Source organism: Borostomias antarcticus (genome assembly GCF_949987555.1).
Source record: "Borostomias antarcticus genome assembly, chromosome: 25".
NCBI classification, from domain to species: domain Eukaryota; kingdom Metazoa; phylum Chordata; class Actinopteri; order Stomiiformes; family Stomiidae; genus Borostomias; species Borostomias antarcticus.
In genome coordinates, this window is record NC_140258.1 from 13,205,199 (window position 1) to 13,221,870 (window position 16,672).

At 48.0% G+C, this 16,672-nt stretch overlaps 1 protein-coding gene across 1 annotated transcript in view; it reads left to right on the forward strand.

The window, feature by feature from the left end:
- The window catches only part of dst (dystonin), a gene marked incomplete at its 5' end in the record, with an annotated part of 129,628 nt that overhangs the window by 10,090 nt on the left and 102,866 nt on the right, over nucleotides 1–16,672 (forward strand). Inside the window, 3 exons of the mRNA XM_084458642.1 lie at nucleotides 11,267–11,328; nucleotides 14,299–14,388; nucleotides 15,690–15,800. Coding sequence (XP_084314768.1) covers nucleotides 11,267–11,328; nucleotides 14,299–14,388; nucleotides 15,690–15,800 — 263 coding nt within the window. The remainder of the gene's footprint in view (nucleotides 1–11,266; nucleotides 11,329–14,298; nucleotides 14,389–15,689; nucleotides 15,801–16,672) is intronic.

The following is a 16,672-nucleotide window of genomic DNA, read 5'->3' on the forward strand; positions in this document are numbered from 1 at the left end:
GCGAGGAGACAAGGAGGATGTGTTTTTCTGCACAGTCACTGGCTTTGTCCATCCTCCCAGCAGGGCGGGGCCAGGCCCAGGCAGCCTAGCGCTCTGCTGCTCTCCACCAGCCCACTCATCACATTCTGATGGCCCACACACACACACACACACACACACAAACACACACACACGCACAGGAACACACACACGTACACACACACACACACACAGGAACACACACACACACCCAAACCCACACACACACACACACACGCACAGGAACACACACACACACACGTACACACACACACACACACACACACAGGAACACACACACGTACACACACACACAGACAGCTTGATCTGTGCAGACCGACTGCTACTGGCGGTTACTGTACAAAAGAAACATTGTGTGGGGGAGCAGTGTCCAGCTCCCAGAGATGATGTCAGTGGGCCATGTTCCTAGAGGAGGCTGCTTATGGAGCTTTGTCTTGGTAGGCTACAGAGACAGAGACAGTCAGATGGGTACAGGGACAGGGACTTAGTAGGGGCAGGGGGACAGCAGGGTCCGTGGCTGAACTCTGGCTTTCCCCATGGAAACCCAAGCCTGCTGCAGACTCAGCACTGGGCCATGATAGCTTTCCCGTCAGACTCAACACCCTGTCCCTCTCCTCACCACGTGACCACTGTGCTGAAAGAGAAATCAAAACACGGCGTGTGTGTGTGTGTGTGTTAGCCGTTAGATGTGTCAGTGTCTGGCTGTTGAAACCCCCTCTTAACCCAGCCGTGAAAGGGCTGCCTGGTTATGTTGTTTTATACGGCCACTCGTGACGATTCATCCAGTAAGTCCAGTGGTGTAGTTATGTATACAGAGTTATACAGAGTTTACCCACTTCTTTATCCATGGACCCACAATATACCCACTTCTTTTAACACCACTAATGTACAAATTGTAACATTTCTGCTACAGTATACCCACTTCTTTTGTCACCACCACACCCCTGAGTGCTGTAAGTCACTAGAACATATTGTTTAATATAGCACCAATCAGTGATGAGATAAAATTATGACAAGACTACAGATGGGTATTTTTTTAGCCTCGTAAATTATGCAACAGGAATGGGGCCTGGTCCTTCGCTTGACTGGAGCACGGGCCATTAGCAGGGCTATTAGCATGCTACCCTGTCAGTTGGAATACACCGCTTGACCTGATATCAACAGTATTCTCCTCGTTATAAGTGTCATATCTCGTATATTATAAGATGAACTGAACACTTCATGAACCATTTGAGTCATAAATGTGTGTGTGAAAGTGTTGTGATGTGATGGTGAAGACTGTAAGGCATGTGAAGAGTGCAGTGGTAGGGGATACGGGTGCTGATGGCTATTTCAGTCCATTAGATTCCTGGAGCAGCTCCCGACTCTAATGTGTCCTGCGATACAAGGCTAGGCTAATGGACACTGCTCTAAACTGGTTAACACCGCTAGGCTAGCTCTCACCATATAAAGACACTGCTAGCTAGCTAGCTAGCCATGAAACAGGCAGCAGTAAACAGTCAGTCGCCTCTTTGCTTTAGGCTGAAAACCCTTGAATGGTCTGGGAGCAGAGCTGGCTAACTGGCCCACCCTGCTCCATTACTCCTGCTGTCAGGGGTGATATTGATCTGAGGCGATCGGCTCCTTCGAACACGGAGGAAATGACTCAGACGAGCAGAGCTCAAAGATGGAGACTGAGAGGATGTCTTAGAGCTAGCTGCTATTCTATATCAGAAGATCTCTTATGGTTTGCTGCTATAGAAATCAATACAGCAGCTACAGTAGCTCAGTATATCATTGAATGAGAGAGTCGGTCGCAAAATGATGGTGTCAATTAGCAAATCATTTCCGTCATGGTGGAATTACTCAGGGATTGAGTCACTTCCCAGCTGGATGCTGTATGCCTGTGAGTCACACATTTATTTAATGGTGCTCAAATGCTGTTTCATACATTACTGGTCTGAATAATACTTTAGCTCTGCTGTATTGCACTGCAGAGCGGTTTTACTTTCGCTGTATGGCGGATGGACAAGATGTCACTGGAGACTACGTCTCTGGTGCATGCTGGGCTACCGTAGCCTAATGTGTGTTTATGAGTTGTCATGGTGACGGGAATGCAGGCGTGTCGGCCCCGCCCTCTTTGGCCAGCTCACAGCGCTAGCTCTGTCTGAATGAGGTCGTAACCCCCCTCGCTCTGACTCACTGTCCTGTCCCTCTGTGACCATTGGCTGGCCGGTCCACTGCAGACAGCAGTTTGCTCTTCTGTCCAGAAACTAGAGGATGTTTGGAAAGGCTTTTATTATCTGAACCCAGCTGCAGAGCAGGGCTTCCTCACTCATAGCTATAGCCTCAGGGATATAGCTAGGGGCCTGGCCTGGCTTGGCTTGGCTTGCTGGGCCGGGCTGATCTGGACTGGACTGGACTGTTCTTCAGTCTTACAACCTAGCTTTTGGGAGCACTGGAAAAATTACAGAGCCTTTGTTTTCTTCAAACTAAATAATTACCAACCCCCCCTCCCCCCCCCCCCCCCCCCCATCAACAAAACGAAACTGAAAGTGTTCCATCTCACCGCGTCCCACATGACTCCCGGCATTAAATATTCACCCAGTCCGGCCCTGGGCCCCCCTACTGTAAGAGCCCTGTAGGAGCAGCTGGGGCCTCCAGCAGGATGTGAGAGACCTCACTCCCTGAGCAGGACACAGTCTATCCAACTAGATGGTGGATCTACTGCCTAGAGCACCAGATCAATATAGATCACTATACACTGGCCCCAAGATGTCCGTCTCTCTGTCCATACAGCATGGGGTTATCACACACACACATCTCACTCAGGCGTCTCCCTAATCACATTTACCTGGGTCTGGAGGACCGTTGGGAGGACGCTAATGGCTCAGTTCGGACTGTGGCTTACCCTCGTTTAATGTCTTTAGATAGACACACACACACACACACACACACACACACACACACACACACACATACACACACACACACACACAAACAGAGTGTGTTAAAACCTCTCCTTGACATGGCAGAGATGCTCTAGTGTATAGTGATAACTCATGTGTAGGAGTCTAGTGTGGTCTTTCATCAAGGACCCTTAGCTCACTAATGGTGGAGCAAATTGCCTCAATCTGTCCATTAGAGATGAGGTTAGCCTACGAAGGAAGAGTGTGGCAATTCATTCAAGTTGATGTTGACCTTTTTGAGGTGTGTCTATGTGTGTGTGTGTGTGTGTGTATGCTAGCCTACTAGCTATACTTCAATGCACGTATCAGTGTAAAACAATCAGTGTCTTTTCCACTGGCGTGGTTTCCCTCTCTTGCTGGCCTCTGGCGGCCATTACGCAAGTCTCTGATTTCGCTGTCCTGTGATGGTTAAATCATGATGACAGGCTGCCTAATGTGACATCTCATTATAGTTGCTGAGGCTAATATTCTCACTAGCATGGCTGGCGGAAGGATGTGGAAAAGTACTAGCAGCAATAGCTCCCTAGCTCTAGCTCCCTCTTCATGCTAGCCAAGCCCTGCTGCACACTAGCTAGCTTGTGCGTAACTACAGTGTAGGTCCTGCTAATCAGCTGGACAGGATTTCCTGTTCAGTGCGGTGATGTGGGCCTTCTTCAGGCAGGGAGACTGGAGTAGTCTTTGAAGACTGGCTCACGCTGTGAGGACCTGGCTGGCTGAGTGATTAGCTGAGGTGCTGGTTTTCTGTCCCACCCAGAAACATAGTTCACATGTTGCCACGCCCCAGGGAGACTGAGATCCTCTCATCATCCTGCTCAGGAAGAACGAGAGGAATGCACCCTACAACGTCTCTCTTTCTCTCTTTCTTTTTCTCTCTTCTCTGTCTCTCTCACTCTTCTCTCTCTCTTTTTCTTTCTCTCTTCTCTGTCTCTCTCACTCTTCTCTCTCTCTTTCTCTCTCTACCTTTCTCTCTCTTTTTCTTTCTCTCTTCTCTGTCTCTCTCTATCTCTCTCTCTCTCTCTCTCTCTCTCTCTCTCTCTCTCTCTCTCTCTCTCTCTCTCTCTCTCTCTCACTCTGGTTTTGTTTTCTCCCCATCCAGATTCCTCAGGTTGACATCACGTCTATTAACACGCCAGCTTGTAATTTAGCCAGAGTTACAACACAAGGTGCACCTGTAACACTTGCTTTGTTGGAGCGCAGACAGAGGGAATGACTGAGCGTTGTTGGTATTGGGTATTATTCTGCTCTGGCCTGTATTCACACCTCAGGTTAGGACTGCTGATCCAGGATCGTTTTCTCCTCATGGTTCATTTTTACTGTTTCACAAGTTATGTAGCTAGTTGCCATTAAATCAGTAACATATAAGGCACAATAAGAAGTATAAATATAATTATTGGTCTCAGAATTATCCGAATTTGAGTCAGTCTCCCGTGCCCCCAACACACACACACTCGGGCCTGGGGAGGGTCCTGATCCTAGATCAGCACTTACTCTCCGAGACCCTTTGTGAATACGGTCCATGTTGTCATTCTGCCTCTCCTCCCACGGTCAGCCTGAAGGCTGCTAGACTGCCGGTCAGCCACTAGAGTTCTGGGCAGCCTGGTTGTCTGGAGACTGTCCTCCGCTGCGTCTCCGGATGAGGGGGATGTGTCTGTCCGTCCGTCCCTCCGTCTGTCCGTCCGTCTGTCTGGCTGTAGCACCAGAGCTCTGCTTTATTCTCAGCCTCCTGACCGCTCTGTGGGGATATCTACACAGGGAGAGACCCGCTCTGTGGGGATATCTACACAGGGAGAGACCCGCTCTGTGGGGATATCTACACAGGGAGAGACCCGCTCTGTGGGGATATCTACACAGGGAGAGACCCGCTCTGTGGGCATATCTACACAGGGAGAGACCCGCTCTGTGGGCATATCTACGCAGGGAGAGACCCGCTCTGTGGGCATATCTACACAGGGAGAGACCCGCTCTGTGGGCATATCTACGCAGGGAGAGAAAGAGAGGCATGTGCTCTGACCTCTACAGACCCGCCTATTCAAACCAGCCAGTGAATGGGAGGCCTGCGGGAGTCAGGGGAGACCAGTGAATGGGAGACCAGTGAATAGGAGACCAGTGTTCAGGGCCCGACACACCGTCTTTATCCCGCTTGCTTGTCTCACTGTTTGTTGGCGTCTGCTGTAGAAAGCAGCCCAGCTATTTTCAACACATGTGAACCCCCCTGCAGTCTGGAGAGTCTGTAAATAAAGCTGTGGTTTCTGGCAGAGCGTTGTGTCATGCAGTCACATGACGGCCTCACCTCCTCCATCACAGAGTCAGAAGCCAGAAGGAGAGGAGGGTGGCAAACCTAGAAATACAACACTACAGCTAAATAAAGACCGCTAGAACCCCCTGTTAATTAGAGACACCTTTTGCCCAACGCTCTGCGCGTCTCTCTGCGAGAAGTTAGCGGGGCGTTGGTCACCAACGCTAGGTGAAGTGGCACTGAAGTGGCACAGATATCATGTGACGAGGGTGAAACACATGGTATAGTGTAGTGGCTATATATAACTCAAGGACTCAGGACTCAAAGGTCCAGTAGCAACTGTCTCTCGAGGTCGGTCTCTCGAGGTCGGTCTCTCTAGGTCGTGGCTGTCCAGTGTGTTTGTAAGGGACACCTAGCCTGCTCTGTCCTTGGAGGAGAGACAAGGAAAGTGGAACACATTAAAACAGCCAGTCGCTCACGTGGTCCTGTGGTCTTGTCCACAATTATAGTCCCTGCTGGACACTTTTAACATGCTGTGCTTACGTGGCTGACATGATGCAATGCCACTCATTCTTTGTGTCAAAGAAGAAACAATTAGTTCTCACTATGCTACATCCTCCTTCAACATACACGTAAAACAGCGAATTAGATGGACCACACCACTTAATTTACTGTTCCTTGGATGCGTTAGTTGAATGGGTATCCATGCAGAGAGAGGCCAGACAGCAGTTTGCAACTGAGCAGATTCGTCAGGAGCTGTGCGTGACACTGCAAACATCAACTCGGAGAGGTCAAAGGTTAAGGACTGCTGGGTGACACATTAATAAGACATTCTCATGACCTTGGATGCGACCAGCACAGTCCAAACATCAGCGTTGAGCCCCAAACGAGGCCTCAGGCAAAAACATGTCGGTTTATAACGGAATAAAGTAGTTTTGTCTGATTTTTTTTCTTCTGCCAAGTACAGTAAAAGCATGGTGAACTAGTGCTCAGTTACTGTAAGTGCCGGGTTCAAGAATGAGCAGCACCTGGTCTGAAACGATCAATAGGCTTATTACACTGAGATACTACCATGCAGTATACTAGCGACTGGATGGATTATCAACGCTTTGTGCTAAACCAAAGCCGTTAGCAACACGTAGAGTTGTTACTGGGAAATGAACGCTCTGATCAGTTCCATACAGTCTGTCTGTGTGACATGTAAATTAAAAATCTTACTTGGTTTAGTTTAGATTTCAGAAGAACACGCTGAGTGGTCAGTAAAGCTGGTTTAAAACAAAGACAATAAGTTTATTCTATGTTACGATTTGCAAGTCGGACTCAAGCACAGAAAGTGAATCCAGGCAAGAGTGAGTGACTGGGGAACGAAAGCGATAGTTTATAACAAAGGAAGTGACACAGTTTCAGGATAAGGAGGACAGGGAAGTGATGTCACACAGGAACAATTTGTAGTTTTAACAGACTGATTCTAGAGGAACGAACTACAAAGTTTGAACAACAGTCAAGTAGGAAAACAAAACACTTTGGTGAGACTTGAATTTCATTCACAGACAGCGGGGCGTCTGTCTGTGGGACAGCAGTGTTAACGAGGGGCGCCGGCTCTGTGTGGCGGCGTTGAACCTGAGGCCGACCGGCTGGATCAGTGACACAGCTGAGGAGAGGAGACCTGAAGGGGTCAGGGGTTAGGGGTCAGGGGTCAGGGCTGGTGATGAAGAGCTCAATGGAGATTGACTATGGAGATGAAAGAGTGAGGAAAAGTGTGCGTTCAGATTAAGAATATAATTTAAATGCTTGAAGGAAGAGTAGAATAATATCAATATCAGACATTTTGTTTAGTCTATAATAGCACTCAGTGTTAATGATTCATACACTGCCAGTCAGTTGAGAGCAGACTTGTGTGTTTGGGGACTGTTATGTCTCACTAAAGGAATGTAGTTGAGTTCAGGTCAGGATAGCAGCCATGAGGGAGCAGGGTGAGATGAGTAGGAAGTTGAAGGGTGTTGAAGTCCAAGTCCACAACATTTATAGGGCAGGTAATGTGTCTTGAGTGAAAGTGATAAAGAGAGTACAATAACAGTGCCTTAGTCATCAGCTGATGAGTAATGTTTTATATCTGACATCATAGTTTACAATGAGGAAGTGGTCTTGTCCGGACCAGATGTATTCTTATCCAGAGTCAGAGTGTGGAGCTGTAAAGCCACCGGTGCTGTATTTACTAGGGCTGCGTATCGAGTCGTTTTTTTAGCTGTAACCTTAATTACATGACTGCCAAGTTATGCAACACATCAATACTAGGGCTGGGTATCGATACTGATTTCCAAAAATGAATGAATGAATGAATCATTGAATGAATGAATTAACTATTCATACCTTCATTTATTCATTAAATAAAAGATCGATTTTGGGATTCATGAATCGATTCTGAATCATTTGATTCAGAATCGATTAATCGATTTTTTAAACCCAGCCCTAGTATTTAGAAGCTTCTGACCAACCTTTACTACCAGGGAAATGAAAAAGCTGTTTCTCAGTTCACCCAACCTGCCCCTCAAGAGGGCACCATTTTCTTAAGATTACCTCCTTTCCTTCTAGAAGCACTTCACTGGCTTTCCAGCCTGCATTCCAGATCATTCTATCACAGGGCCATTTCCATAGGGCTTAGTACTCTTTCGAAGTAAGTCATATTTAATGTCATCGCGTCATTGTTTTCAGGTGACGAGACTTGCTTGACCATCCCGAGTTCTAGTAGCAACTACGCCCCAGGCGTTTCATGTGATATCTTGTAGAGATTAGGATTGATGTCTGTTTGTGTGTGAGTGCCGTTCAGTGACACAGCCCTGGCCTGTCTTCTGGGACTTCCTGCGCCGCGTTTCCTGGAACGTGCTATCTAGAATGGAGCCCCAGGACAGGTTCATGCATTATGCAGCTCAGAGCCTCAGATTGAGAAAGGCGTTAGGGCGTTAGGGCTGCAAGCTGCTCCATCGCTCTGCTCCTCCTCTGCTGGGATTCAGCTCAACGTGCTGGAGGGAGAATGGGCGCGGTGGAGGAAGGGAAGAAGAGAAAGAGAGGAGGACGAGAGAAAGAGGGAGAGGAGAAGGTGAAGGAGAGGAGAGAGGGAGTGTGTGAGGGAAGTGGAGAGGGGAGGACAGGGGAAGTGCTTAGTGGTGCTCCACTGTTGTGGATGACACTGAACTGTCAAGGCCTCCACCTGTTTAAGTCACATTTTGGTCAGATGCTTACAGATGACAATTATTAGTATTGTTTCATCCAGATACTCCTAGGACGACATGTATGTGTTCTTATGTAGTTTGCCAATAGCTCGTCTATACCGTAGGTGCTACTGCTAAGCAGAGGAAGAGATGCCCTCTATCATGTGTAGTTCTGTCTCCTTTCAGACTAATTCCCAGTCCAACCCAGTTCTGAATCCCCAGACGTTTCTACGCACCTTCTATATTTAGATGAACCAAATTGCAAGGGTCCGCAGAGGCCAGCAGTCACCGCACGCCATGGAGATGGATTAGTGATAGGGGTGCGTTCAGACTAGGTATTTAATTGTTAAATTAACCTTTATACAGGTTAGCCTCAATGAGTAAAAGACAGAAAAGCAGCTCTTTTGAAAGAGAGACCTGTCCAAGATGTCCACCTTCCAGACGGTTGTGTCTGTGTGGGACGTGGGGCTCCTCCAGACGCAGATGAGGCTCCCCTCCTCTCGTCTTGTTCTGATGTGTGTCTTGGCTCGGGTCCATTCGTCTTTACAACCACACAGCGAATTAGCTATGTGACAGAACATGCAGTAGGCGATATGGTGCTTCCGTTCTCTCAAAGCACATGCTTTCTTTCCCTTCAGCCTAGAGCACGGCCAACTGCCATTCTGACGCATCGTTAGTAGCATGTGTTGGTTGTTTTGATAAATGGGGCATTTAGTCTTAATAATTATACACAACAGGAATAATTTCGCAGGTTTGGACAGGTGTACAATTCATCTCAACACTGTAGTCTGATGGATTGGGCCTGGGATGTGGAACAGTTGCTTTATTCCTCAGTACACACAGCACGTGACGGAAGTGTGCTTGTCTAAACCGCTATCCTGCCCTGGTCAAGGTGCCATCTTGAAAATATCTCGGTCAACAAGGAAACTCTGAAGGAGCCTTGGTCCCGCCCTGGCTCTGTGTGAGTTTGGTGCCCTTGGGTAAACATTGAGCACGCAAGGGAAGTCAAACTAACGCCGAGTGGCCGTGGAAAACCTGACGGGACTCGTTCTGGAGGCTGGGTGAGGGTGGGAGGAGAGGCTGCCCCCGAGGCTGGGCAGCGCAGGCGAGGCAGAGAGAGCAGAGGAGCTGCGTAGCCAGGCAGCACAGTAGCAGGTAGGCGGACAAGAGAGCAGGCAGGCACGCCGCTAGAGAAGGAAGCAGGCTCACACGGGAGCCGGCAGACGCGGCGAGTGTGCACACAGGTAGTACAGACGGGCGGGACGAGTAGCAGCAGAGCGCGGTGAAGTAGGCAGGCCGAGTCACTCGGGCAGCGCTGGCAGGAGGAGTCTGTACTGTAGCTGCTGCCTGCCTAGCTGTGGTACAGTAGCTAGCTCTCTCTCTCTTTCACACACACACACACACACACACACCCTGCCGGGACCACGATGAAGACTCCTCAGAGCCCTCAGGACCTGGCCAGGGAGATGTCACACGTGTTCAGGAGCCAGGCGGAGCTCAGAGCTCATCTGGTCACGTTGATGTGCTGCATGGGTCAGTAATTCTCCTCCTGCTTCTCTCCTGTCCTACCGAAGTCTCTCTCCCTCTCTCTCCCTCTCTTTCTCTCTCTCCCTCTCTCTTTCTCTCTCTCCCTCTCTTTCTCTCTCTCTCTCTTTCTCTCTCCCTCTCTCTCTCTCTCTCTCTCTCTCAGGCTGAGGATGCCTGCAGCATGTTCCCCTCTCTCTCTTTCTCTCTCTCCCCCTATCTCTCTTTCTCTCTCTCTCTCTCTCTCTCTTCCTCTCCCTCATCTGGTTTTAGATTTCCAGAAAAGTCCAATCCTGTTGTGTAATGTGTCAGTGTTAAAAAGGGGGCGGTTCTCAGCGCTATGGTATCTGCATTTGGGTTCCAAAGTCCCAGAAGATGGAGTTGTGCACTAGCTGTTATTGTTGTAAAGCTGGGCAATGGGCTTCATTGGGGACTACAGAGGTTTAAACTTGATTTAGTTTGTGTGATTGTGGATGTCCAGGTTATGCCTGGGAGGGCTTGCATCAGATAGACCTTTAGGCAAGATAGACAAAAAAGTCTGGCCTGAATCCCACACTGCAGCCCTCTCTCCCTCTCTCCCTCTCTCTCTCTCTCTCTGTCTCCCTCTCTCTCGCTCTGTCTCTCTCTCTCTCTCTCTCTGTCTCTCTCTCTCTCTTTCTCTCTCTCTATCTCTCTCTCTGGCTGGTAGCTGCATAGACAATTTTGGTTCTTTCTATAAAAGCGTTTAAATAGCTTGTTTGGTGAGTGTTGATTCAGTGTTATACTCTCTTGATGTTGTCTCTCATGGCCCAATGCAGTCTCTACTGCTACATGTCCTTCAGTGTTCTCTCCATCTAGAACCGTCAGGCTTAGAGACGACCGCCTGTCTCCATTTAGAACCTCAACGCTGCCGACCGTCACCGGCCACATACAGGCTGCCAGCCCCGTTGGCAAGGTTACGGGAAACAAAAAAACAGAGTGTGCGGTGCTGAGTCATGAGTAATGGAAGCTACGCCTCGACGTTGTGGAAGTTACAGAACATCTTTTCTGTTAGGCTGCTAAAAATATCACCAGGACTGTGGGTACCTTCAATAAAGCGCTGTATTTCTGACATGAACTGAGCAGGTTCAGCTCACTAAAGTAAAAACAAACGCTGTGGGTATACTGTGTTTTTTTTTTTTAAATCTATGCACTTACGCCCAGTGATAATCGACGTGGGCCCACGTTTTCACCTGATTGTGTGACACAGTAGTTTTCCTTACATGATTCACATTATGTAGAACTTTGTATTTTCACTCCACTGACCGTCACCCTTGTGTCTTTCCCCCTAGATGAAAGAGACAGAGTACAGAAGAAGACGTTCACAAAATGGATAAACCAGCACCTCCTGAAGGTAGAATGTTTTTTCCCTCATGAATCCATCAGTCCCGCAGGGCTGTGGCTAACCCAGTCGATAGCTCCTCCTCCTTTAGCTTCTGCACCTCCTCCCAGCTCTCATCACCTCCACCTCCCGCGCCTCCTCTCGCCTCCTCCCTGCTTGTCTGTGTCGAGGTGGCTGTTACAGTATTTTGTTTCTACAACACTGAGCGAGAACAGTTGGACTGATTCCCACTGCTACCAGATGAGACAAGCCTCAACAGCTTCTATAGGACTCTAACCAACCACTACCTGATTAGATGAAGAGGCCCATTGAACACCCGGCAGCCACGACATCCATCCAGTACCTTTTAATCCGGGGATATATTACCGCTGACAGATACTCTGCCATCAATCAGGAGAGCCGGTTTATGTTGGCTCTGCAGCCGTGCTACTCTGAGCGTGAACCAAGCTGCTTCTGTTGATTCATTGCAGCTTGATTTCTTTGGTTCACCTGACTGTTGGAATCAGGGAGACACCTAGTTATAGAGTCAAGCGTTTATTAAACACCTAGTTATAGAGTCAAGCATTTATTAAACACCTAGTTATAGAGTCAAGCGTTTATTAAACACCTAGTTATAGAGTCAAGCATTTATTAAACACCTAGTTATAGAGTCAAGCGTTTATTAAACACCTAGTTATAGAGTCAAGCGTTTATTAAACACCTAGTTATAGAGTCAAGCGTTTATTAACTGGCGGTGTCTCTCTTATCGCTCTTGAAGCTTCACAAAATAATACAGTCCATTTTTCCCACCACTCAGATAAGAGATAAGACTTTAATAATCATCAGGGGGAATTGTTTTGTTATTCTTGTGAAATGTGTTATCATGGCATGATGCATATATCTCTAGATGTCACAACCCGCGTCACCAGCATGACTTGTACCGTCCATCAATCCAGATTTGATTCATGTGAATCTAGGCCTGTCTATGATGGAACATGTTCATTCAGTGACAGAGATATGAATCAGCGCCCGTCACATATTCAGCGGGTTTAGCCGTTAGCATTATTTGGCGGAGGGCAGAAGTGTGGTAAACCCCTAAGCTAACAAATGCCACAGCTGTCTTTCTATGTCACACTGTGACATTTACAAAGTCTGGCCCGTGTTGCTGGATTATTTGAACAGTGTGAGTAACATTGGCATTCGTTACCAGACACAGCTTTATTTCAGTTTCAACAAAAGACGGAAACCAGTTATTCGGATCAAAGATTTCATCTAAATCGCCAGGGGGGTCTGGAACTTGCATTGCGGCGTCGCAGGTCAAGCACGTGTGTTTGAGAGCTGGAGGCCTTTTAAAGATCAGCCTAAAACAATGTCTCTCGCCCATTATATGTTTCTACAGAATCATCTGACATTTAGACCAACCTCAGTCATCTAATACTGAACCAGCCAGGTCTATGTTTGGCTGGTCTACTCTGTGCCACTGCAGACTGCAGAACCAGACTGCCAGCTTCTCTGTAGATTAGATTAGATTATATTCACTTTATTGTCATTACACACCACAAGACAGTGCAATGAAATTATGTGTGTCCAACCAGAAGTGCAAAAAACAGCAATTATACAGTATTCCAATGATAAGGAAGCATCATTCACAATAATCTAGTAAGTGCAATGCTAGCATAATGTTCAATGGTTATATAAAGTAACTGGTTCTATATGTGCTATGGTTATAAATAGTGAGATGATATACATTATATACATTTTACTATCTATGGGCTATGATACACAAGAGTGGGCTATGTACACTATGATCATATGTACAGTAGGTTACAGTAGAACAACATGATCTGTAGGCTAGTTAGGTTGTATTATCTGAGCATGTGAGGGTCAACAGACCAGCGTCCCTGGTGACATTGTCCCCCGGGAGTCGGAGGTGCTGAGTAATGCTGGTTGGGGGGCGGGGGGGGGGGGGGTTGGTTGACCCAGTAACGGGTAGGGGGCGGAGTGGAGCTATTTTGGCTCCACAGCTGTGACCGTTAGCTGAGATTATGTGGGTAAGAGGGCCGTGTAAAAACAGGTCACTGGTACTGCGGCTGTCAGACTGGGCTTGGAGTCGGGGTGAGAGATGAGGTGATGAATGTTAAATTGAGTCATCATACTCTGAATAGTCAACAGACCTCTGTCTACAGGGGAGACATGGAAACAGAATTATGTTGTAAAACAATCGTACCTTTGAGAGATCAACCATAGTAGTCCAATTCCCAGTCACCTAACGTTCATGTCTTACTCCATACTATGATTCAGCCTCCTTCTTCTCCTCCTCCTCCACCTTAGCCTCCTCCTCCTCCTCCTCCAGCCCCTCCTCCTCATTCTACTCCTCTAGAGCCCTCAGCCTATAGGAGCTGCAAAACCAAGCAGCCAGACCAGCCTCTGTCGTTCAGGTTCTCAGGAACAGGTTGAGCAGAACCCGGCAGGATGACTGATGATCAGGCGTGCCGGGGGGTGTGTCAGCCTCCCCTTTACGACCCAGGGGCGGAACATCAAAGACCCGGAGTGAATTATGGGTAGATTGAGGGGGTTTAGGCGTGTCTGTATACAGGACTGATGGAGGTATAATTGTTTTACAGACAGCTTCACCCCAGGTCACTGAGGGCGCTTCAGCTCTGGAGTACTCTGCACTTAGGTCCTTCAGAGTTTGAGCTGATCTACGGATCCTCATTCACTCAGTCTGTCCTCGTCTAACGGATGTGTGAAGCAAAGGGAGCAGAGACAAGAGGCCCAAAAGCTGTTTCCAGTCCTAAGGCGGTGCCGAGATAATGAGCTCGCATTTAGAAACAGTTCAGAAACAAATCAACATCTTTCATATTTACTGTGAACCCCGGTGCTCTGATCATATGAGTCTCTACAGTGTATTTTTTGCATCACGCTGTTCAGTGCTGTCTTAACATTGCCTTCATTGATTCCCTCAAGCGTCTCTAAAGGAGTTTTTGTGCGTGTTGTCCGCAGGTCCGGAAGCATGTGAACGACCTGTACGAGGACCTGAGAGACGGACACAACCTCATCTCTCTGCTGGAGGTGCTCTCTGGCGACTCTCTGGTGAGTAGCGTCCAGGACAGGTTCAGGATGGACACATGGAGAGCCCTCACACCGTTAACACTTGGATGGTTGACAGTTGTGCACAAGAGTAGACTATCTGGGGGCGCCCCTGTAGCTCACTGGGTAAGGCGCGCCCCATATGAAGGCTAGTCGCTTCGCGCGGCGGACCCAGGTTCGATTCCCGGCCGGAATGTATTTCATGTATTAAATGGAAATTTGTTTTTGAGGGACATTCTGATGTTTGATGATGGTGCTCGGGAGAGATGGATATGGGGAGACGATTGTGCAAACGATCTCAGCCTGTAACAGCTGTGAAAAAGTCATTTGACTTTCTCATAGAAGCAAATTAAGAACCAGGAGTGAGTCTGTGGAAAGTAAATTACAGCTAATGGGTATAGATGGTAGGTAGTTATTATACACTGCTCAAAGAAATGAAGGGAACACCAGTCATCAATCATCATCACAGATCTCCATGAAGGAAATAACCAAGTTGAAAATCTTTATTGATCACATTGTGCAATTCACCGAGGACAAAATGACTGTCAATGGAAACCAAAATCATTAACCCATTGAGGGCTGGATGTGATTAAGTGTGCATAAGTGTCCCCTTAATTTTTTTGAGCAGTATATTACATATTCTACAACTACTTTGCTGTTATTGTTCAAATGCAGACTTTAAATTTGAAGGTGCCTTGTGAGATGGACAGAATGAATGACGAACGGTCCTGAAGTGATGTCTGTTATCACTGCAGTCCTTCCTGTCCGAACGTCATCCGCTTCCAAGTAGAAAACATGATGATAGTATCTCAGAGCCGCAACGTTTGCATGTGGATGTTTTGTGCTGCTGTGTAGTCCTGAGATGTCCTCCATCCATTGTGTGGAGGCCTCGTACCCAGGGCCCCTATAGTGCCAACATGAATCAGACTTGAAGACTTGGAATCTGGCCTTGTTTATGAATCTGGCCTCTATTGTGAAGACATGGACGCTTGGAGCCCCATGTGTACTGTGTGATCCAGACCTCTCCTCCAATCAAACATCCTCCTCTCGTTGTTTACATCATGCTTCCTCCCCCTGTGTTCTTTCCCCTCTCCCTCCATCTCTTTTGATTTTTCTGTCCATCTTCCTGTCCTCCTCTCTCTTCTCTCTTTGTCTGTCTGTGTCCACCTCTCTCCTCCTCTATTTCTCCTCCTCTTCCTCCTCCTTTTGATTCTTCTTCTCCTCCTCCTCCTCCTCTTTCTTCCTTCTCCTCCCCCCGTGTGTTTCTCTCCCTCGCTCTGTTGCGGGTGTTCTTCGGTGCACAGCCACGGGAGCGTGACTTTCTGAAGACCTTACGGTTGGTGAGTGAGGCAGAAGCATGTTCGGTTGAGCGGCATGGACAGGGCCGCCATACTGACGCTGACGATGACAAGGGGGTAGGTGTGACCAGCGCTCCACCTCCCCTCATAACACCACTAATACGGCGTGTAGAGTTGATTTTAACAGGAGTGGAACACAAACCAAACGCACCACCCCCACCTCCACCACCACCTCCTCTCCCACAGAGGACTGCGCTCGCTGTTGACGTAGTAGAAATCCACTTCTGTTCAGTCTTAGTAGCTCTTACACAGTTCTGGTTTCGGTTTGGCTTTTTGGAGATTGAGATTGTGATTCTTGTGCAACGCAATGCTCCTTACTGCTGCTGTGTGGCGAGCTGATGATGATGATGATGTTGAAGGCTCTCTGCTTGGAGGAGGCGGCTGAGATTGATGACGTGCCGCAGTAATGGAATGGGACATTTGCTTCATGCTTTCCGATCTAAAGACCCAGGCTCAGGCTTCGATCCTGGGGATTTCTCGTGCATGCTGTCGCACACGCTGGCCTGGCTGCGGTGCATAGACGCCTCGGAGATGAAGTTCTGATGACCACTGCTCTGTGCAACCCCAATCAAATCTGAGACACGCATCACACATGGATACCATTTCACGATACAAATAGATTCGTCCTGGGTCTTTACGTCTAAACTCTTCAAAGGCTTTGTGCATCGTCGAGCAGCCATATCAAACCGATGTGAAACGTCACGTGCTCCAGAACGGTTTACATCGGATTGCGGTTGTGCTAAACCCCAAAAGAAGACTGCCCTCCTCAATATGCTAGTGTGCTGAAAGAGAGCTCTTTGAGTAAAGCTGTTTGTGAATGCTGTCATCCCCACTTCCCCTAAGAGTGAAGAAAGATATGTCTGAATGCAAGGCTCTGCAGCTCAGCTCTCTCTGTTTCTGCATCTGTCTCTGTCCCTGTCTCTACCTCT